At 40.1% G+C, this 19,744-nt stretch overlaps 2 protein-coding genes and 1 non-coding gene across 4 annotated transcripts; 2 read left to right on the top strand and 1 right to left on the bottom strand.

The window, feature by feature from the left end:
* The first annotated feature begins 1,842 nt into the window (after window positions 1-1,842).
* LOC146674696 (up-regulator of cell proliferation-like) lies at window positions 1,843-6,759 on the top strand. 2 transcript variants are annotated; one of them, XM_085402409.1, is made up of 2 exons: window positions 1,843-1,957; window positions 2,090-6,759. In XM_085402409.1, exons 1-2 carry the CDS (start codon window positions 1,843-1,845, stop codon window positions 6,757-6,759), a joined length of 4,785 nt encoding a protein of 1,594 aa, XP_085258535.1. The 2 variants fall into 2 exon arrangements, with proteins under 2 accessions (XP_085258535.1, XP_085258536.1); XM_085402410.1 differs by having other exon boundaries at window positions 1,873-2,001; window positions 2,104-6,759.
* Window positions 6,760-13,914: 7,155 nt separating this feature from the next.
* Window positions 13,915-18,287, top strand: pfdn2 (prefoldin subunit 2). The gene is made up of 4 exons (XM_085397873.1): window positions 13,915-14,069; window positions 15,043-15,131; window positions 17,153-17,276; window positions 17,415-18,287. Exons 1-4 carry the CDS (start codon window positions 13,989-13,991, stop codon window positions 17,604-17,606), a joined length of 486 nt encoding a protein of 161 aa, XP_085253999.1. The 5' UTR covers window positions 13,915-13,988; the 3' UTR covers window positions 17,607-18,287.
* Window positions 18,288-19,544: 1,257 nt separating this feature from the next.
* trnas-gcu (transfer RNA serine (anticodon GCU)) lies at window positions 19,545-19,626 on the bottom strand. Its single transcript has one exon. It is a non-coding gene; the product is annotated as a tRNA-Ser (tRNA).
* Window positions 19,627-19,744: the final 118 nt, after the last annotated feature.

The following is a 19,744-nucleotide window of genomic DNA, read 5'->3' as shown; positions in this document are numbered from 1 at the left end:
CTTTGCTTTCATCCAGGAGAGCAGAGAACTGCTTCCCTGGGCTGCCTGTTGTAGATCCCTTTCTTTCTCCTTTCTCAGCCTCTCTTTCCTAGGCATTATGCTTGCTGAAATTAGTAAATAAATAGACCAAAATGTATGAGAACGAATAAGACTGACTGTGGTCATTACAAGAACAGGGCAGAATGGTCGTTTTCACAGGCAATTGGGAACTGCCTATTTTTCCTTTAGCAAATTAATGTGTTAATGTTGCCAATATGTTACACCAAAAAAAATTAACATGTCTAACCAGTGCTTCTCAAAACTTTTAACATGCACCACCCCCAACACCGTACCCTTCAAACTACCAATAACAACGTCACTGTTCTGTCACAATCAGGTCACAACACAGTGCGTAAATGTCTGCGAGCATCGCTGAGTCAGTAACAACCAGTTAGGCTAAAGACTGCATCTTTAGACAGTTGGACGGTGTTCTAACTTTCTCACAGGAGACACCTACTAAAGACAGTCAAAGACATTAATTTCAATCTTACCAAAGTAGGACAGTAGTTGACGTTAGTTATGGAAAGGCTAATCCACAAAAACGGAGAAACGTCCATAATTCTATTATTCATAATCATGTCAAGGTTTTAGGTTTTTCTGCAGTTCCATCTCTAAAAAGTGTGATGTCTTCCCGTCACTGACTTCAGTTTGAAAACTTTGTATTTATTCACAGATTTCCGTGAGATCATCCTAAAATTTGTAACGAAAAATGGGCTCAAAAGAGCCCTCTGCCTAACGGCATGTAGCCTATAGCATAACGTGATATTTTCAATAGTGTATGCAAAAAGGTCGGAATTGATGGAGAGTGGGGTTGCCTAAATGGTTTAGGTTACATTTTAAATGTGTCGTTTTTTTGTTTATCCATATGGATGGATGGAGGGGGCAAGCTGGCAAAGTTTGTCATGTGCAGTTTCTGACAGGCTACTTCACAACAAAACAGGTTGGTCTTAGAGGGCAAACAGAATAATTTCACTCGATTCATGGGTTACCTGACTGGTTGGGAAGGGAAAGAGCTGCCGTGTTGTCCGCCGTGGCTCCCAGTCGCTATAGTTAGCCTACTATGCCTACTCCAAGTAGTCCTATGTCATGCCGCTGCTACACGCCTCACAACAAATGAACTGCAAGCGTGTTCACGTGACACGGTGACAGTGAAAAAGCGACAGGGTTCGGGTGTCTTTGAAGAAGGGGCACAAATCAAGCCATTATTTTCACACCTTTTTAAATCGCGCAGCTTTAAAAAAAAATCACGTCTTTCAAAAGGGCACTTTTTTGGACTGAGGGCAAAAGGGCAAGTGCTTCAGCACCACCTCGTCTCTATCTGTGCACGCCAGTGCTCATTTGCCTATGTTATTAAAAGTACTCAAATTGTTTGTGAGATGATTGGGAGAAACGGAGATATTGTTCTCTTGAGATGTGTTTGCAATAATGTATTTCAATGTTTTTTTCTCTTTTTATCGTCATTTGTAAAAAAGGAAAACAATGATGAAGATTTAGTTGTTGAACTATACTGTGAGGATGACCTCCATCGGCACCATGTTCTACCTGCAGGGATGACTGTCAGCAGATTGTTACAGGAGGTAAAAGTCATCTTTATGCTTTTTATTGCCACAGCAGAAGGACATGACATGATGTGACTTCTGTAAATAAAAACCATTAATATATTAATATTATAAGTATTACTATTATTATCCCTACAGTTACTAGTTGTCACGTCAAGACAATACTGTTTAATATCAACAGTGAGTTAGTGTCTCAGCATTTGGACACGCCTGCTGGTGAAAGTGAGAATTACACAGTGATTACATGCAGACAGGAGGAAAAGAGTTGACAGACATGGACAGCTCAGAGCCAGACAACCTGAAACCAGAGGAACAAAAGTCCAGCCAGACTCCTGAAGACATGAAGGATGAAAGCAAAGGTCAGTCCATTGTTACCTACACACAGACACACACACAAGTAAAAGTTAACACCAATTACAAAACCAGATGACATACTGGTTAAGTTGTAAATAAAAGCAGGATGCAATAACTTTTAAATCTCACATCCACAGTGAAACACCTGGAGAACTTATTGGAAGAGCTGGACTTGACGCAGTGCTACACAAAGAAGCTATCACTCAGCAGAATACTTGAGATTGATTTGAAGAACATCACTGATGAACCTGCCAGGCGTAAATCTGACCTTCCATGGTATTTTCTAAAGAAAGTAATGATGCTTAATGTGAAATGTACATCAGAGTGTGAGTCAAACAGTGATGATGAAACAGGGAGTGCATACTTAGATCTTGATAATATGATCAACCATTCAAACACAGAGGACATGGTGAACCCCCTCGACATAATCACTGCTCTCTTTCTTTGTTCTGATGGTTTTCTACAGCAAGAAATGGCACTAAAAATGTCCATGTGTCAGTTCTCTGTCCCTCTGCTGCTTCCTAATTGTGACACAGAACAGTGCACACTCATGCTGTGGGCCATGAGAGACATTGTTAAAAAGTACAGACCTCAGTCTCTTTCACAGTCAAAGGGCTTCATTGAAGAAAGAATCGTTCTCTCTGAACTTCCAATGGTCTCTTTTGTCAGACTGAGTGAGTGCTCCTTGTCCAAGTCAGAGATTCTCAATAAGCTTCTGAGCAATGATCAGCAATACCACAACACCTTTGTTCACCACAACATGGAGTGTGGTGACAGTCCAAGAAGAATTTCCAATGGACTGACTGAAATTACTTGGTACCTTCCTGGTGGAAACACAAACATTGATATTTTCAGTCAGCCAGTGGCTGTTGCTAACCTTCGCGGAGACATTGCTTCATTTGAAACACAATACTCCTTTTTGTGTCAGACATCTGCAGCAGTTTTTGTTTTCTTTGATCATTTGGATTCTGAGTCTGACTCTGTGATCAGTCTACTTAAAAGCCAGAACAAAAAAGCACAGATCTACTTGGTTGGTAACTGTGAGAGCAAGCGCTTCAATTTGGATACTGTGAAAAACCTGGCAACCAAGTTGTGCTTCAGCAATAACAACATTATTTTTAAGACAAAGCAGAAAAATGAAGCACACTTTGTAAAAGATTTGAGGAAGACAGTCAGAAATGTGATTGAGAAATCAGAGCTGAAGATGAAAATAGAGAAGATGGTGGATATTGCCCATGAACTGGGAATCCTGGTTGATGAAGATTTTTCAGAGTGCCAGACTGCAAAGAAAAATGCAGACGCCATCACTGCAGGAAATCAAGACATCCATAAATACAAAGAAGATCAGCTTCCCAGACAAGGACAAATATGGAAAAAACTGACCTCGTTACAGAAGGAAGAGTTTCGACTTCGAAATGTTGGGTCTAAAAATATAGAACATTACAAAAGTGATCTTCAGAAACAGAAAACAGAACTGCGGAAAAAGCAAAACTCTTATGAGATGTCGACAGCTATGACAAACTTCATCACAGGGATATCAAGCCCAGGAACAGAGAGGTTTTATTTCCTGAAGTGGATGAGAATGAACCTCGATAATGTGTCTCATGTAAAACTGTCTGAACTCCGAGAGAAATATAAAGAAAAATGCAAGAACTCTGAGAACAAAGAGGAGATCAAAGAAATTGACAGAAAGATTTCCAACAGCTCACTGGGGACTGAACACTTCTTCCGTGAAATGGGTCAGATCTATGAAGCTTCACTGTCTCTTCCAGAAACAGACAGATCACGTCAACAATTGCAGCATCTGCCCAAACTGTGTGCAGAGTTGTTGCTTGATGGATTTCCTCTTGAGCTCGTAGATGGAGATGCATCCAACATCCCTCTCAGATGGGTGAGTGATGTTCTATCTCAGCTCAGTGACCTGGTGTCTCCAAACAGAAAGATACGAGTAGTCACAGTTCTTGGAGTTCAGAGCACAGGAAAGTCCACCCTCCTTAACACCATGTTTGGAGTACAGTTTGCAGTCAGCAGTGGTCGATGTACTCGAGGTGCCTTTATGTTGCTCATCAAAATCAATGAAGACATGAAAAACGTCCTAAACTGTGACTTCTTGGTGATCATTGACACTGAGGGCTTAAAGTCACCAGAACTTGCACAACTGGACAACAGCTATGAGCACGACAATGAGCTTGCTACACTTGTTGTGGGGCTGAGTGATGTCACCATAGTCAACATTGCAATGGAGAATTCAACAGAAATGAAGGACATCCTACAAATAGTTGTGCACGCTTTTCTCAGGATGAAGGAGGTGGGCAAAAAGCCTAAATGTCAGTTTGTTCACCAGAATGTGTCGGATGTTTCAGCCCATGATAAGAACTTACGAGACAGGAAACTGCTCCTGGATCAGTTGAATGAGATGACTCAGGCAGCAGCCAAAATGGAAAAGAAAGAGGAGAACAAGAACTTCACTGATGTGATGGAGTACAGTCCAGACACTGGGAACTGGTACATTCCTGGACTGTGGAATGGAAACCCACCAATGGCACCAGTTAATGCAGGATACAGTGAGGCTGTATATGAACTCAAGAAAAACATCATCCAACTACTGGGAAACTGTGAGTCATCTGCTAATAATATCATGGAGTTTAAAGAGTGGGTGAAAAGTCTGTGGAATGCAGTAAAGCATGAAAACTTCATCTTCAGCTTCAGAAACAGCCTCGTAGCTGATGCATACATGAAGCTCTGCACACAGTTCAACAAATGGGAGTGGGAGTTCAGAAAAGAAATGTACACCTGGGTAAAAGATGCAGAAACGATAATTTCAAATTTTGGTACCATTGCAACCATATCTGAAACATCTGACATGAGAGAATTTCTCGGATTTTTGAAAAGTGAAGCCTCCACAGTGCTGTCTGCATGGGAGACAAAGATTCTGGACAATCTGACACAATATTTCAAGCAAACAGAGGGTCATGTGGATCTGGTTGAAGGATACAAAGAGGAATTCTCAAACAGTGCAAAAATCCTTCGTCTTGAAATAGAAAGTGGTGTAAAGTATCAGCTTGAAGCAGCAGCAGAAATCAGACATGGAATGACAGAAATTATTAAAATCAAAGAAAGTCACAGAAAAGAGATTGAAAAAGCAGTGTGTGCATTAATTGATAAATGTCGAAAGAAAAAAGTCAAAATGACAAACAGAGAGTTGGACGAAGAGTTTGAGAAGATGTGGAGGGAAACTTTAGAAAAACTGTCTTTCTCTGAACAAAAAATTGTAAATGTTACAGACAGCGTGTCCCGCTACCTCAGAGAAAATCTGAAACACAGGGGGAGCCGTGCACAACAATTATTAACTGAAAATAATCTGCAAGATTTTGGAAACGAGTCTTTCAAACATACAGCTGAAAGATGGTTAAGCAAATTTAAACACACAACAAACAAAGTTTTTACTGGTCAGGATCACATAAAAGGTCTGTCTGACAGCATCATAGCTGCTTGCAAACACTCTGTGAATAAACAAGTGAAAAAAAAAATCAATTACCATGACAATTACATCCAGGAGATCCTCCGCATGATTGATGAGAAGCTGAAAAACCATCAAGATGTCAAGATAAACATTGAGTTTGAAGTTTCGCTAAAACAGCACATCTGTGGATTTGCAGCCAGAAAGTTTCAGAAAATGCACGAAGATTTCATAGAAGAAAATGATCCGTACAGATGTCTGACTAAAAACAAGGAAAAGTTTCATGAGGACTTCAAAGATGTGTTTCATAAACGAGACCAGTGTCAGAAGAAGGCAGAAGAATTCACAAAACAATGTTTGAAGCCTGCTGTTGAAGACTTCATTAATCGCTCCCTGGGCCCTGATATCATTGGTGAAATGAGGAAACTCGAGCAGTTCAGCACAAGAATGTCCTTCCAGTATTCAATTTTACTGGATTCGCTCTCCAAGGAGGATTTTCAAAGCTATCTGAGCTACATTCGCTCATATGAGAAGTATGCAAAGACATGGATACTTGAACAGATAAAGAAGCACTTCTCAAATGAGTCGACAGTTTTTGAGTTTGAGGAGCGACATTTACGGTCATGTATTGACAGCATAAATTCTGCCATCAACAAGGCAAAAACCAGAAAGAGTGATGGCTTCAAGGCTTTTATTAAAGATATTTGTAAAGAACTTGGTGATAAACTGGTCATTTCCCAGGATGCTCTTGGTGCTTTCATGATACTGAACAATGCTGACAAGGAACAGTTTGCTGACTGGCTCACAACATCTGTGAATGACATGACAGAAACTCTCAGAAATGAGTTTAAAGAATCTACATTTGAAATGAAACTACAACATCTCTGTGTAGAGCCTCAGGATGAGCTTTTCAAGCAGCTGATTGGTTGTGGCAAACAGTGTCCATTCTGTGCAGCTCCCTGTGACGCAGGAGGAAAAGCCCATACTGAGCACTTTGTTTCACTGCACAGGCCACAGGGTCTGGGTGAATACAGGAAATTCTCAACACGTATACTTGTCGCTGAATTATGCTCTTCCAATGTGAAAAGTCACAAAAAATTTTGCTGCATTGAAACACAATATAAACCACACCCTTATAAGAATTACAAGGAAATTTTTAAAGACTGGAAAATTCAACCGGATGAGAGCCTGGAGGCATCAGACTACTGGAAATATGTAATGACAAAATACAACCGTAACTTTGCTCAAGAATATGAAGCAGCACCTGCTGTCATTCCAGAAGCTTGGAAAAAAATCAGCAAAGAACAGGCAGAAAAAAGTTTGAAAGAATCATTTTACATCAAGTAACTTTCCAATTCATGGTGCGCGGTTGACTGGAGCCTTACAGGAGAAAATATCACAATAATTGTTTTTGTGATACTGAAGAAAAATTTCTAAATTAAGATATTGTTACTACGCAGAAACATAACTACTGTGGCTTACAATAAAATTTAAAAAACAACCCACAATGCTGGCTGATCACTTTCATCAAGTTCATGAAAAATACTCTAATTCAGCGGTGCCCAACCCCCGGGCCACGGACCGGTACTGGTCTGTGAGTCGTTTGGTACCGGGCCGCGAGAGTTGACTCTGTTTTTATCGTTAACTCGGCTTCCTTGGGGCTTTTCCTGTCTGTTATGAATAAATCTTCTTTGTTTGGTACTGATACTGGTTTTATTTTGTTGTATTCATCCGCAAAACCTTACAGTCAGTGAAAAGATTGTTGGACATTCGCGGCAGTACAATAGACACTGAGAATATGCATGTAGTCACTGATTAGTTATTTTATTTTAACTTTTAAATACATATGATATGTGACATGTAATTGATTCCTTTTGAGTTTTGTTAAACTTTTGTGTCAAATGACTTAAATTTAAAAAAATTCAGTATATAGTTTTTGTTTCTATGAGGATTATTGAGTCAAGTATTTAAATGTTTAGTATTTTAAAAGATCATCTGAGTACAAACTGTTTTTTATTCATTTGACTATGTGATTTGACCCAGTTTTTAAAGGACTTACAGGATTCATTTTCTTTCTGGTGAGATCCACAAGTTGAGTTAATTATATTCAGTCACTCAGTTGTAATCCTAAATGACCTCAGTTATGTCTGTTTGTCACAGTTGTTGAGTCTTTGCCATTGTAAAGTGTTAAGTGATGTGACACAGGATCGCAGTGATGTGTTATTTTGATTTGTATCAGTTTTTATGTGTTGGAGTTAAATAAACTATATTCATCCCCAAATATATGACCATAATGCTTCAACCGTTTGTGTCCACATACATCTGGACTATTAAACACTGGTCACAGTTCAGGCCAGAACCTTCCCTCACAGGTCGACAAAAAACTGAATGGTGAAATATCCCCAGCAACAAATCCATGTCTTCTTTAACAATTCATTGAAAGACGTAAAGTAAGAACAAAAATGTGGTTAAGGAATTGTGAAAGAGTAAAGGAGGTGTACATGAATGGAAAGTACACTGAGATAATCTGGTCACCAGTTTATATTTAATGAGTGTATTCCCTAAAGGAAATATATGGACTCATGATGGAATGAGTGATGCATTTTCTCACTGAAAGTCATATAAGAAACATTTTTTTAAAAGTTTTCTCAGATTTGCAAATTTGCAATTGCTGGGTTTTTGAAAATGTTTAACATTGAAAAAAAAATCCCTTTGATCCAGACAGTTAGCTATATCATGTATTAACTCAGTAACTAAAACCTCAGTATTTTAAATGTAAGTTTTCAATAAAGTTTTTTTTAACCCACTCTAAAAAAAAATCCTCAAGCATTTGCATCGTGGTTTTATGAACAAAAAGTGACTGAAGTAAAAAAAAAATACATTTTTCAGCAGTAATACCATAACAGAATATCTCAGAAACATTAGCAGCACAAACGCTAATTTTACCTGCACAAATCAGCACAAACGTAGCACTAAAAAAGTAGACCATTTTGGTCTGTTTTGGAGCAGTCTTGGGGGATGGTGACCTTTGAATGACCTATAAAATAAAGTTTAATATCTCAGAAACCGTAGCAGCACAAACGCTCATTTTACCTGCACAAATCGGCAAAAACGTAACACTAACTGCTCCGCCTATTTGCCTTTACGTTTCAAGTGGGTGGGGGGGTCAGTTTCACTCTGCTCTCTGGTAGCAAGAAAATGCGCGTGCTCTTCGCGAGCTTGTTCCCGGCTCATAACCAGCGCGCTCTGCCGTCAAGGGCGATCATTGATTAATGGGTAGTCATGTGACTGATGCAAGTCAGATCTTTTTATTTAGCAAAACTGTGATTAATAGTTAACTATTATTGTTAAGGAACACAGACAGGACTCCGCACGCACACACACATTTTTTTTTAATTACAATTTTTTTTTAATTGCCTGAAGAAAAGGGCACTTTGGGCACCCATCGGGAAAGGGGCAGGTGCTCAGCCCAAGCCCAAGTATGTAATGAAATGCTTATTCACTTCAGTGAAGATTTCTAACGGTAATCTAATTACCGTTTTTGCAATAGTAATCCCTTACTTTACTCGTTACTCGAAAAAGTAATCAGATTACAGTAACGCGTTACTGCCCATCTCTGGCTGCAATAAATGGTAACGTTGAATTTTGTTGGGAACACATTAGCTGCTCATTCCTGCGCACCACTCTCTTCGTGCACTCTTATTATTTAACGAATGTTATCCTTTTTTTCTTTGAATGTTGGGGGTTTAAAGAACAATGCAAAGCCTAAGGCAACTTTTCTTTTTTGCAAAGAGCAGAAGAGCAACATTATTTTTTAAGAGACTCATTCGGGGTAGGCAGATAAAAATTTCTGGAAACAACAATAGGGAGATTGTGTTTTGTTCAGCCATGGGACTTCAGCTGGAGTGACTATCCTGTTCAACAGGTTTTCGGGAATTGTAATTAACCACAGTAGCAGTAGCGGTAGATACGGGCGGTTGCCCGGGGCGGCATCGTGGTGGGGGGCGGCATCACGGGCATCGGCGAAAAAAAAGAAAAAATGCTCGTACTCATGCTGCCCCGACGTCAGCCAGGGAATGGCATAGGCACCGATCGGTTTTCTATCGCCCTCCGTTTGCGAGGTGCGCCCAGGGCGCCAAACAGGCTAGGACCGCCACTGCACAGTAGTGACAATAATGGACACTGGCTAATGATGGTGATTGAGTTTAATGATGTTAAATATATTTTGATTTGTGTTTATGGTTATAACAAAAGAACACAGATCAAACAACTTTACTCTTCCTTGAGTAAGATGTTGGAGGAATGGAAAGTGACCTATAATACTCCAACACTGACAGAGTCATAGTTGGAGGAGACTTTAATTTGGTCCCTGACGTCTATATGGATCGCCTTCTTCCAAGAAGAAATAGTCACTATTATTAGGAGATTATAGCTGAATTTATTACTAAAGGAAATCTAATTGATTTTTGGAGAATGAGAAATCCCAATGTCAAACAATTCACATGGTGCAATTGGGCTAATAATGGTCAATGTTCAAGGTTAGACTTTTGGTTAATGTCTACTAACCTGATAAATGAGGTCCTTAAATGTGAAATATCAGCATCACCCCTGACTGACCACGGTGCTATTTCAATGTCTTTTCAACCAGGTGGGGTTAAGCATATCCCTAACTATTTATGGAAGTTTAACAGTAGCCTCCTAGACAATGAGGAATTTTGCAATGAAACAAAAAAACTTGTTAAACAAAATTAGTCTACTGGAAATGTCACCCTTGAGTAAATGGGAATGGTTTAAAATTTAAAATCAAAGAAGTTGCCATAAAAATAAGTAAAGGCATCTCAAAAGTAAAAAAAAAAAAAAAAAGGAAACAACATGATATTATTAATGATATGAATAGATTACGTCAAAAAGAAGACCCATCTGTAGAAGAACAAATCAAACTAAATAATCTTCAAAATCAGTTGGATAGTTTACATCTGGAAAGAGCAAAAGGAGCATTTATACGCTCAAGAGCTCGTTGGCTTGAGGAAGGTGAAAAAAATACTTCTTATTTCTTTGGCCTAGAAAAACAAAGACAAACAAAAAAGAAAATCAATAAACTACTTGTTGATAATCTTAGGAATGATAGCCAAGAACAAATAAATAAGGAAATAGAACATTTCTATAAGAAATTATATGAATCTAACTTTTCACTCGATGACTGTCAAACATTTTTTGAAATAATTAGGCCAAGTAGTACAATAATTGACGAGTCTTTTAGGCAACACATGGAAGATAAACTTAGAATTGCAGAGCTAGATAAAGCAATTTGGCATACTTCAAAAGGAAAGTCACCAGGACTGGATGGGTTAACAGTGGAATTTTATAGTCATTTTTGGAATGATATCAGGGTACTGCTTTGTATGCCTTTTTGAAATGTACTTCATCTGGTCATCTCTGTCGTCTACCATGAAAAGGGGTGTTATCACATTAATTCCAAAGCCCAGTAAGGACAAACTATTGCTGGATAATTGGAGACCAATTACTTTATTATGCAATGAATACAAGTTGCTAGCACATATTTACTCCAATAGATTGGATTTGGGGCTATCCAAAATAGTGGATGAGTGCCAGTCAGCCTTTGTGAAGGGTGGAAACATACATAACCACACTAGACTGATTCTTGGCCTGCTAGACTACAGAAAATTTATCACAACAGACAGCTATGTGTTGTTTCTGGACTTCTTCAAGGCTTTTGACACAATCGAGCGTTCCTTTTTGTTAAAAGCTTTAGAATTTTTGGGCTTTGGAAGTAAATTTTGCAACATGGTTGAAATGCTTTACACTGACATCAGTAGCACGGTCTCCTTGAAGGTGCAACAAGGAATCCGACAAGGATGCCCTATTTCTTAACACTATTAATCAAAAAATTCTAACAACATACAAGGAATATCAATTTTGAGAGTTCAAAGAGTTCAAAGTCAGTTTGCAGATGATACATCTATCTTTTTGAAAGATAAATCAATGGTAGATAAAACTTCAAGTATTATTATCTCAATCTTCTGGTTTATCTCTTAATATCAAAAAATGTGTACTCCTGATTCATACAAGCTTGTACTGTTGTACTGTTCCAAATTTTCATTTGTATTACCTGTGTTATCCTCTTTGAAAGTTTGTATTTTACAATTGCTCAATTAAAAAAAGAAATCTAGGTAGCTAGTGACCAGCGGTTTGCCACACACAACCTTTTGCAGCTGGCAGGTGGTGGGCAGCCATCTTCCAGAAAAGCAAAGACTGCTTACTTTCTTATGGGGAAATGGGTCGTTCACAAGTAAATTTACTAACCTAGAACATATTTAGAAAATAACGAGGGGAATAACTGAGTGTACACTGAAGCCAAAGTGTCTTAAACCTGCATTCTGTCTGAAGACCACCAGATGCTAATTGCTGTAGTTTCAAAAACACTTCAGGTCCTATAAATGTTTATGGAAAAGCCTCTGTAAAAAACTTTCCTGCTGAGTTTATAGTCTTAAACTGGGCATACACTGTGCGATTCTTTTTTTCAGTCGTGCGATTCAGCTCCTGCTCAAACTGTATGATTGACTAGCAGAGGCTAGAAGTTCATAGGTCACGATGCAGGGTCTCACACGTTCTCCGTGCCAAACTTCGTGATGCTTTTGGTTTTCTCACTAGTTCCTTTTCTGACACTGCTAGGAATCTGGGCGTGCTACTAGACAGCTCATTTAAACTTGATAAACAAGTGTCTGCTGTTGTTAGATCCAGTTTTTACCAACTCCGCCTTATCTCTAAGGCCAGGCAGTATATCCCGAAAAAAGACCTGGAAAAGCTCATCCATGCCTTTGTAACTTCGAGGCTGGATTACTGCAATTCACTCTATTTTGGTCTCCACTCTGCCCTCCTTCACAGATTACAGACAGTCCAAAATGCTGCTGCACGCATTCTAACCAAAACTAGGAAGTTTGCCCACATTACTCCTGTGAAATACCGTATCCAATTTAAAATTCTGTTGTTTACTTTTAAAATCACTAATAACACAGCACCGAGCTATCTTAAGGAACTCTTAAGCTCATATGTTCCTGCTAGGGCTTTAAGATCATCCTCGCAGTTACTGCTGGTGCAGCCTAGATCTCGGCTGAAATCTAGAGGTGATCGAGCGTTTGCTCTGGCTGCACCAGAGTTGTGGAACAACCTTCCGATTGGCATCCGGGCGTCTGACTCTATTCAATCTTTTAAATCACGGCTTAAAACGTATTTGTTTAATCTTGCTTTTTCTACCGGTTGAATGCTGGCCTTGTTTGCAGAGATTTATTTATTCTATTAATTTTCCTATCATGCTTTTATTTCTGCTGTGTATGTCTTGTCGCCATTGTGTTTTGATGGCATAGTTATATTGTGCTATGGTTATGTGCTATAGTTATATTTTTTATTGGTGGCTTTTCCTGTGAACATAATTTTACACTTCTATTTTTATGACTCTGTTTATACTTGTGTTAACTTGTTTTATGTTAAGCACTTTGGCATACCGTTGGTTTTTAAATGTGCTCTATAAATAAAGATTGTTGTTGTTGTATACGGCCCGATGCTCTGATGCGACCTGAGTTCTCAAACTGTGCGTCCATAAAAATTAAGGTTATAACAGAAAATCTGTTGCTCGCTCTCTCTCTCTGTCTTCCACTCACACAGACACACCACCACCATCAACTTTGCTAAATTGCTAATGAAAAACATTGATCAGGCAGCTGTGATTGAGCAGCAATGTAGAACCAACTATTTTCACGGTTGTTGTGGTCGTGATAATTTTGTTAGGCCACATCGAAAAGGCTCCTGATGAGCTTGCCATAGTTCTACAAGTTGTGCCTCCATCGCTTGTGTCCACATCACACGCTGCACTGCTGTGCTGCTCCGTCTTTTTCGCCGACATTTGTGTTTGCGCGTGCGCAGTGTGAAAAGCTGCGGTGACAGCCTCACGACGGTCGCGAGGATCACGACCAAGCGATTGATGATCGGGAGCTGGTCGTGAGGTGTTAATCGCTTCTCGTTACCCCACGTATACTACACGATGCACGGCGCACGATGAAGGCCAAAATCGGACCGATCGCCAAAACGGTCGACTCAAAAATCGGCTCAAAATGGGCCAAAAATCGCACAGTGTGAGCCCAGCATAAGTCACTCATAAATAATATGGAAAACTCTAATGTTAAGGCTTTCAAATGGGATTTCATAAAGGAATGAATTCGCTATAGAGTGTAAATAGACAGATTCTTTATTGATCACGCAAGGGAAATTGCCGTCTTGCAGCAACACCATAAGAAGTAAAAATAAAAATTGTATAATCCACAATAAAAACAACATAGGCTGTGTAACAATGTCATTTAAGGTCCATACAGTAATTGGTCAATACTGAAGGCCTAGTAATGTGAGGCAGTCCAAAATTTCACATACTACAGTGATTAAAAGAAAATAATACCATAATGAAAAGTCCCACTTTATTTTATTCTATTCATTTCTATACAGGCAATCGCGTAAACCAGCCCTGTACGTCTTTCCTGGGTCCCTCGCAGCAACACCCTTCCAAGATGGCAGCCAACAGTAGCAGCACGGGTAGCAAATCCAGCAACAGCAGCGGTGGGAAACAGTCCGGCCCGTCAGCTGAACAGGTACCCTCCCCTCCACCTCAGGCTGCTTCACCGGTGCAGTCGTTGATATTGTTGTCGTTGGGCCGTGTGCGGTTGAGTTACAGCCACCAGTTTGAGTCCCGGATAGCTAAAGCTAACGTTAGCTTCCCATCGCCGTCATGGTCTGCTCTCTAACAAGCAGCTGGTGTTAAACATGAAGGTTTATGCGTTCATATAATGAGCTGGGGTCAGGTGTGCGCTTCTAGAGCGCGGTTTATTGCTGTTAGACGTATTTAAATGTGCGCGTGTGTGTAACGAGGTGGTGTGGCTGGGTGAATAGAAGATGCTATTTTTATAACTGAAGACCACCCAGCCCGACTCAATCAACGTGAAGCCACATTACTCAGATATTCATAAAGTACCTGTAACGATGAACTGAGTCTGCCGTAAAAGTCCTGCAGTGTAGCTGCTCTCAACAAAAGTATGTGGAAAGCGATTAATGTGATTAATGCAATGGTTTCATGTGGTGCTCCTGCAGGCTGTCCATCATGGATCAGTTTGCGTTTGTTGGTGTCAGCTGCCCTCTGCTGTCCCAGCGCAGCACAGAACAGCATAGAGTACGGCAGTGACCATCACAGACTCATGCTGAGCGGATATTAAAATCCCTCAGTCATCTCATAAAATAGTGATGGCTGTGTGTGTTGTTGTAGAGAACCTATGTGTTTTTAGTGAAGTCTGGTTAATTGTTAATGTGAACAATCCCTCACAGTTTCCACACAGCCCCCACTGGTAGAAACAGGGCTCACTGGTTTTGATCACCAGGAGGTGTTTAAGTTACTCAAAATTAAAATGCCATTATTTTTATGATATAGCCAAAAAATGACTGAAAATGTGTGAATTTCTGTTAAGTGAGGTTACATAGACTTTTACACCTTAACTATGTGTGGATCAGACATGCTTACATGTCCAGTCTCTGCTGGTCCATGATGGTGCTCACTGTGGTTTTGTGTGGCAGGTGGTGGCAACATTTCAGAGGATGCGTCAGGAACAGCGCAGTATGGCTTCTAAAGCTGCAGAGTTGGAGATGGACATCAACGAGCACAGGTCGGTACAAACCTTCTGATCCGCTCTAAACAGTTTACATTTACAAAGAAGTTTCATGCAGCAGTTCAAGAAAGAGAGAACTGAACATGATTTATTGATATACAGAATTCAGTTATGCTATTTGACGACTCCGATGCTACGACAGCAGAATGAAATCCTAGTGGCGATAGACGTTATCTAGGTATCAAGGGTCATGCCTTGACTCTAGGTCCTCGTCAAATTCTAGCTCAGGTTCTAGCTCCAGTGCCCCTCCAACTCATCGAGGATCTCAGAGCAGAAGTCCAAGATGGTGGAGTTTAATCCATCTGACCATGGCTTGCAACACGCACTGGGAAGCAGCTAAATTATTTTATGGTTTTACTGCGTGCCTTCTCAAATGTGTGCGCACACACGTGAACACAGAAAAAGCAGACAGATGATAGAGAACACACACAGCAAGTGTTTATTAGGAAACGTTTGCATGTTTGCAAACAGTACTGATTGCCAACAGTTCATTGGCACAACCAGAACAGGTGGCTGGTTTGCAGCAGTTACTTTGGTAACTGAGTTTAAGTAACTGATCTTAAAACGTTTAAATATAAAAATAAATAAATGCTTAAATGAAGTGTCAGATATACTTGTATGGGTATTAATATACTTGGTGGAAGACCTGATGGCTGAGTCGTTATTCCTGTTATACTTCTTTTAAGTTCACCTCCCAGAGTGCATGTGTGGTCGGTGCATGGTGAAATAAAGTCTCCGTGGATAAGTCCTCGTAGACACATGGACCCTCACACTCACTGTCTGATGATGAAATTTATGATCCTAGTGGACTTGTGGATGTGGAGGTTAATTGAGACTTATGGCCTGATATTATAAGCATCTAAATACGTAATACTGTATTTTCACGACCATAAGGCGCACTGTGCTAAAAGGCGCAGTCTCAGTTATGTGTGCCCTTACTGTATTTAACACACACATAAGGCGCACTGGACCATAGGGCGCATACAAGTACCGTATGCGTAAAAGAAGACTTTTCATACCCCGTTGTGCGTATCGCTACCGTGCTGGTCCCCTTCTTCTCCACAGTGTGACTCACCGGGATGTCAAAAGTGAGCGGGACCTCGTCCATGTTTGTGATGTGGCTGGGCTGGATGTTTTTGTCGCCGATGTGTTTGCTGCAGTAGGAGCGGAAGATTGCCAGCTTTTCCTTATAATCCGCTGGAAGTTGCTGCGCTACCGTAGTCCTGGTCCGGATGGAAAAATGGCACCGTTTCATAAAACGAAAGCACCAAGACGGACCTCCTTGGAAATGTTCAATGTTCATCTCTTCAGCTAGTGAAACTGCTTTTAGCCGAATGGTGACCGTCGAAATGCTTCTCCCGCTCGCTCTTTGCTCGATGATCCACCGCTCGAGTCTTTCCTCCAACTCGAGCCACCTCGCCTTATGTCCGTGGAAACTCAGCTGCGTTTTCTTGACCTGCCGGAGCTTGTTTTCCAGCTTCCTCCATTTGCGAACCATCGATTCGTTAATCTTAAATTCTCTCGCCGCTGCTCGATTTCCATGTTCCTCCGTGTAGCTGATGGCCTTCAGTTTAAACTGTGCTTCGTAAGCGTGTCTCTTTGCCATTTTCAGGGTTGTTAAAACAACGATGTCCTGCATAATGCACATACCTGTTCTTTTATACAGGTATGTGCGATTGTCCCGGTATATACGATCAACGCCCACACTTCACCCTTTAACGTTCTCATGGTGTTCTCTACTACGTCCTCCTTACAACACATAGGGCGCACCGCGCTATAGGGCGCCGCACTTTTTGAAGAAAATCTAAGACTTTTAAGTGCGCCTTATGGTCGTGAAAATACGGTAAGCTCTAGGGCAGACCAGGTGGTGCATGTGAATGTAACACTGAATGCATGTTCTTAGCCGCAAATATTTCACAGTCTGGGGAATCACAATGTCAGCTACTAGCTGAGGCATTCCTGTGTTACCTTTTGAGTTGAATAAGTTTTCTTTTTAACATTTCTGTTTTTCTATTCAGCTTAGTAGTAGACACATTGAAGGAGGTGGATCCATCGAGGAAATGCTTTCGTCTAATAGGAGGAGTGTTGGTGGAGAGGACAGTAAAAGAAGTTCTACCTGCCTTGGAAAACAACAAAGAACAGGTGATGGAAGAGGAAATGAGAGCATTTTACAATTTTTCTTTAAACACTGAGTGCTCTGGCGTTTAATAGCGTCCTATATTGTACTCAGACACTTATTTAACTCAAAATTTAATTTTCTTCCTCCTTCTGTCCTCACAGATCTCCAAAATAATCGAGTCCATCAACTCACAGATGCAGACGAAGGGGCGGGAGCTCACAGAGTACAGGGAACGCTACAACATACGTTTGGTGGGAGAGGGCGAAGGAGAGGAAAAGGGCCAGTCAGCCGCTCCCTCCAGGGACAGCGAAGGAGGCGGATCCAAAAGCGGAGCCGGTGTTTTAGTTTCATAGGTAGTGAGCATGGACAGTGACAGCAGGGCCCTTTGATTTCTGCAGTGCTGAACACGTAGATGGAGTCACACAGTTTAGGTGGAAAACAAACTCTTTGCAGGATAACTCTGGATTTGAAGTTTACTGAAATCTCTGCTTAATCTAACGCACTTGTTAATTTGCAGCAGGTGTATTCAGCTTCCTTATGTTCAGTGTGAAAGTTAAAGCTGTCTTATGTTTGCCTTTTTTAATGCTGAAATACTGTGACATCAGTTCACTGACTGAATTCAACCCCCTGAATATTTACCCGCACTCACACAGGAGCAGCTAAAAACATGATTTTGCTGTCTTAAGATTATAGAAAGTGTTTGTTTTTTTTTCACACAAGATACAACTAATTAAAGATTAATTTTGAAAACTAAGAACAAATGGGACGCCTAAACATCCAGTAAAATATGTAACAAAGAGATCGTTTTGAAAGATGTGCAAAAATTTGACTTCATGTAGAGTATTAGCTCTGAATGAGGTCAGTTTGTGTTCAGGGGTGATGAACCTGGAAGTGTAACTGTCACACCTTAATAATAAAAACCCACCATAACTGAGGAAATGCCTCCTAGGACCCCATGAGCACTGTCCACACGGTTAATGTGTTGTAAGGCCTTTGTTTTTGTTAATGATGATGAATAAAAAATGTCACAGTTGTGTTTTCTTGTTGCTCTCAGTTCATCTCATCACTTCCATTAGGAGTGGAGCCAACAAGAGTTTTAAACAAGAGACGAGGTTCAACAGAAGTGCATCATAAATTGTTCTCACACACGAATGGTGAAGGAAAAAGGACTAGTTTAAAGAGTCCCTCTCATAGCATGGTTTGTATATTTGCCTGTATGTGCAGCACCTGCTTTCAAAGGATAAACCTCTATCGTTTATTATGGCTCTATCAAGTCACGACGTTCAGAAATTGAGACATCCTTCAGCATGGTGATCTAAGACTGATTTCAAGATGGGGAAAGTCTTTTGTATGGAGTTTTTATAAAAAGACCTCTGGGGGTTTTCTGGGAGAGTGAAAAGTTTGCCACTCACCAAAGGTTTTGGACACAGTGAAAGGAAGATAACTTTGTTTACTCAAGTACAGAAAATGCCTAAGATGTATCAACAGGAAAATACACGTCAGTTAACGTAAGATATAATACCTTTAAGGTACATTTTGGTGTCCAAGTTTTGGATTGCTCCTAATTTGTCTGCAAGGCAATTATAAATAACAAACTTAGTGTGGGGAACTGAAAGGACTTTAAGTGAAACACCACACTTTAAAGAAAAATGGAAAGGATGTTGATTGTTTACAAAACTAAACCAAAAAATAAAAAATGTCTTTAGTTGTAATTTTTGTAAGTTTAGTTTTGTCAAACATAAAAAGACTGGAGCTTATGTTTAGTTGAGACGAGTATGTGGTAGAGAGCCGTGTGCTTGCGAACTTATTATCTTACCTATGACAAATAACCACCAAAAACAAAACCAACAGCAACAAAAATAACTATAGAATGATAACTAGAATGAACCACACCAAAAACTCTTAGGCAAACAAAATAAACCTTAAAATATCAGATTAACTCTGGAAACTAAAGTAAACTGAGACAGGGGAAAAGAAAAGCTAACAAAAACAATAAAAAATGCGAGATGATATTTTCTCTGGGCGTCTGTGTGCACTGCCATATCTGCACGTATCTATATTTATCTCTCTCTCTCTATATATAGCTACACTTTATAGTATTGATTCTGGGTTTTATATGGGAATGAGGCAGATTGATTGAAGCTCCTTCATTTGTAATTTAAACCTCATGGTCCGTTTGGACTAATGTGAACAAGTGATACTGAGCAACTGAGATTATTTTTAAACATATGGCGTTACGTAACTGACAAAACACGTGATTCAGGATTAAGTGGGAAAAAGTGAAAAGCTACCGACGAGGATGGGATTCGAACCCACGCGTGCAGAGCACAATGGATTAGCAGTCCATCGCCTTAACCACTCGGCCACCTCGTCTGAATGTCTCTACCGCAACAGCAAATTGTATTCAACGGCAACCTATTAGAATAGTGTCCATATTTATGTGGCTTGTTTCTAAAGACTTCGTTCTCACGTAACGTGGCACCGTATTTAG

The sequence above is a fragment of the Rhamphochromis longiceps genome, linkage group LG3, assembly GCF_057381845.1.
Source record: "Rhamphochromis longiceps isolate RC_006_pf linkage group LG3, R_longiceps_female_GT1.1, whole genome shotgun sequence".
Classification (NCBI taxonomy): Eukaryota; Metazoa; Chordata; class Actinopteri; order Cichliformes; family Cichlidae; genus Rhamphochromis; species Rhamphochromis longiceps.
Note: the sequence above shows the minus strand (reverse complement) of the source record. Positions and strands in the feature narration are given on the sequence as shown.